This window comes from Miscanthus floridulus, unplaced genomic scaffold, assembly GCF_019320115.1.
Source record: "Miscanthus floridulus cultivar M001 unplaced genomic scaffold, ASM1932011v1 fs_742_2_3, whole genome shotgun sequence".
In the NCBI taxonomy this organism is placed as follows: Eukaryota; Viridiplantae; Streptophyta; class Magnoliopsida; order Poales; family Poaceae; genus Miscanthus; species Miscanthus floridulus.
This window is the reverse complement of record NW_027097204.1, coordinates 5,356-8,731: the sequence shown is the minus strand read 5'-3', so window position 1 is coordinate 8,731 and position 3,376 is coordinate 5,356. Positions and strand designations below refer to the sequence as shown.

Here is a 3,376-nt window from a genome sequence, read left to right as displayed (position 1 = left end):
GCATCGAAGGAGATGGATGCAATGGATATGTTTAAATGCAAGGTAGTCAACATCATCAAAGAACTATACTACAAGCACATGTCATCTACTGCATTCTCTTCTACTACTAATATGTTAAGTTAATCTATCTTATGAAATGCTTCAAAGATACACCAAAGCTTTACTAATTTCTTAATCACACTTAAAGCAACACTTGCTTAAACCCTAATTGATAATAGGTTTGAATAGCAACCTATATTTCTGATGCTCCTAAAAATCTAAGAAAATTACAGTAGCATAGTACTACTCTAAGCAGACTACCATAAAAATTTCATAGCATTTGGATAAGCAAACTATCCTACACAAAAATGACAAGCTATAGCATAAAAATGAGCATGAAATTACTTTGTACTATGAAAAGTGTCAAACAACAGAATTAGTATTTTTCCTAGGTTCTTAATAGCATATAATGACTGTACAAAAATTACCACATGCATGTTTTATACAAAGTTTGCTCTCTAGCAAAAATAACAAAAATCAGCCATTAAAGGCACTTGAACTACACCTCCAAAGTTTTCCACAGCACATGCATGAAACTTATTTTTCCTAGGAAGTACATGACCTAAGAAGATTAACAAACTTGAAATCATATTTTTATGAAGCCTATATATTTTTCTACATATTTTTCAAGTTATCAGCAATATTCAAGATTAAATAAAATCCTATAGAAAAGTATCTCAAAAATGACATGCAATAATTTTCCCAAGTAGATCTGGTAATAAGGAACCTAGCAAATTTTGTTTCAACAAATTTGGAGCAACTTTGAGTATCCAAATATTTTGCAAACCATTTCTGTTTTCAAATAAGAATGAATAAATTGAAAACAAATCATTTAAATGCTACTGGGCCGGCCCGTGGAAATGAACTGGCCCACGGCCACAGCCGGCCTGCTCAGACCGAGCGAAAGGGGGCGAGCAGCGGCCTGGCTCGGGGCTCGGCCCAAGCCAGCCTGGCCCAGCTCGGCCGGGCAAGGCCACGCCACTGCGGCTGGGCCCTGCCGGTCAGCGACCGAGAGCAGGGGAGGCGCTCCGCCGGCCGGTGCTCACCGGCGGCAAGCCCTCCCGGTGGCGCAGGCAGTGCCAGCGCTTACGCCACGCCGAGCCGCAACGGCTGGGACGGAGGAGGTGGCCCGGCGGCGTGACGAGCCACCTGGCCGCGGCGGTGCTCTCGCCGGAGAGGAAGGAGGCGGCCGCGCTTGGTTCTTACCTCGACGACGACGGCGGCAAGCGAACGCAAGCGAAGCAGGGAGGCTAGGCGGAGCTGTTGGCAGCGTGAATCGGGGAATGGAGGCGTGGGAGGGGTATGCTGCCGTTGAGGCAGCGGCGGCGGCAGTGGCGAGCTCGCGTTGCGCGCGGGCGGAAGCTGCTGCTGCTGCTCTGCGGCTGAGAGAGCGGGAGGAGTAATGGGGAGGAGGCAGCGCTGCGGGGCAGAAGAAGGCGCGCGCGTGGAGGTGAAGCCAGGCCTTGGCTGCCGCGCGGCGGGCGTTGCCAGCGCAGGGCGGCCACGCGGCGAGCGCGCTCTGACGCTGTCGGGGCACGACGCGGCGCGGCGCGGACAGGCGCGCGGAGGCAGGCCGGGCGCGGCGCGGTGCTGGGCCGCGGCGAGCCAGCTGGGCCGAGGCAGAGGCGGTTGAGCGGGCGGCGGGCGCGGAGGCAGGCCGGGCCGCCTGTGCGGCTGGGCCGAAAGCGAGGCGGCGGCCCAGGAAAAAGGAAATGAAGATTTTCAATTTATTTTCAAGAATTTTTTTAAATGCCATCATTCAAACATTAATTTGAGCAAGAAAATGACCTCTTTTGAAAATGTACCAAAAATGAAAGTTGCTTAGAATTAAATTCTCTACAACTTTGCTTTTATGACCAAAGTCCAATTCTATCTAGATTTTAAATTATAGAATCAAAGTTAAATTTTTAACTCAAAACCCTAATTTTGGGAAATTACTTTGGAAGCAAAATTTTGAATTAATTTGAATACAAACATTGCTCCAAAAATTGTGCTAAACAATTCTAGATGATTTACAAGCATAACCAACAGTTTCTACTCAACTAGCAAGCAAGAATCAGAGCAAAACAACTCTAATAAGTGTATGCATCATTTTCTTTTCACAAACATGTTTCGTATGTTTCGAAGAAATATTTCAGTTGTTATATGCAAGATCATGCATGTAGGATTAGGATGCTTGATGATGCATGACATGTATGATTAGCAGTGCCTAGATGCAGGCATAACACCGGGGTGTTACAGGTACCTTGATGGGAAAGCAGCGTTGAGGATGTGTCAGCTGAAGGCCTGAGGGCCTGGCAGGCCGGGGCTCTAGCTCCAGTCCTCGCCACTGTCGTAGCATCCGCCACGTCAAGGATGATAGCCGTGGCAGGCTCCTTCCCTTGCGTCGCCGTGGGTGCGCCTGTGGGCATCGATGGTGCTACGCACATCGCGGTTGTGGCCGAGATGTTGATGTACCGGGACAGCGGTGTGCTACCTGCCGCCTAGCGGTGTCTGGTGAACGGACGTGTCCTTGGCGGGATGCACCGAGGGCATGCGCTGGCTGGCGCCGGGCTCGCATCGTCGAGACAATGAGCTTTCCACCTGCTACGCCGCCGCACGCTCGAGCAACGTACAAATTTCTCGGTGGGCTCGGCGATCCTCAGACGTTGTGGCCTCTAGAAGGCCGTGCAGCAAGGTCATCACAGCGGTGATGTTTTGGCTCGCTTGAACGAAGTGAGGGAGGGTCTCGTCATCGGTGAGGATCCTTTGGTGTACAGTGTGGGCCATGGCGTGCGCGCGCCCACCATTTTTGCGGCGTTCGATCTCGCGATTGATGTCCACGTACTCCCACACGAGCCCTTGTTCGGCCTCATCGATCTCCAGCTTCCAGGCTCTCAGCTGCTCCATCCTCAAGTGAGATGGGGCCGCTGCCTCCCCCCCAGACCTGCCATCAGGGTTGCTTGTCGGGTTGCCTCCTCCTCGGAGACGCTTTTGACGCACCCCTCGGGGGTTTGCGCCATGAAGCATTCTCGGGAAGGGTGATGACTCCCCCTGCTGGAGTTAGAGCTAGAGGACGATCCTGGCTCCTACGTGAGGAGCTTGTGGAGAGTCTCCATATCGTGTTCAATTGCCCCCATGAACTCACTGTCCGTGGGCGGCTGAACCATGCATAGTGCCAGAAGGTGGCCAGTGGTCGCCACAACGTTGTGGAGACCGAACAGAAATGCTGTTGGGGCGCTCCGCACGTGGTGTTCCGGAGAGAGGGTGATGCAGCACGGGGCCTCCCTAGATGACTGGGGTCCAAGGGAGACGCCAGGCTAGCCCACAAGCCTCTGGTGGCTGAAGTTGACAGAAG

General features: G+C 51.7%; 1 protein-coding gene across 1 annotated transcript; it reads right to left on the bottom strand.

Annotated features, from left to right (window-relative positions):
* Nucleotides 1-1,125: 1,125 nt before the first annotated feature.
* On the bottom strand, nucleotides 1,126-2,928 carry LOC136532931 (uncharacterized). Its single transcript, XM_066525504.1, has 2 exons — nucleotides 2,797-2,928; nucleotides 1,126-1,713 (listed from the first exon to the last, which is right to left on the bottom strand). The coding sequence occupies exons 1-2, from the start codon at nucleotides 2,926-2,928 to the stop codon at nucleotides 1,126-1,128; spliced, it is 720 nt and encodes a 239-aa protein (XP_066381601.1).
* Nucleotides 2,929-3,376: the final 448 nt, after the last annotated feature.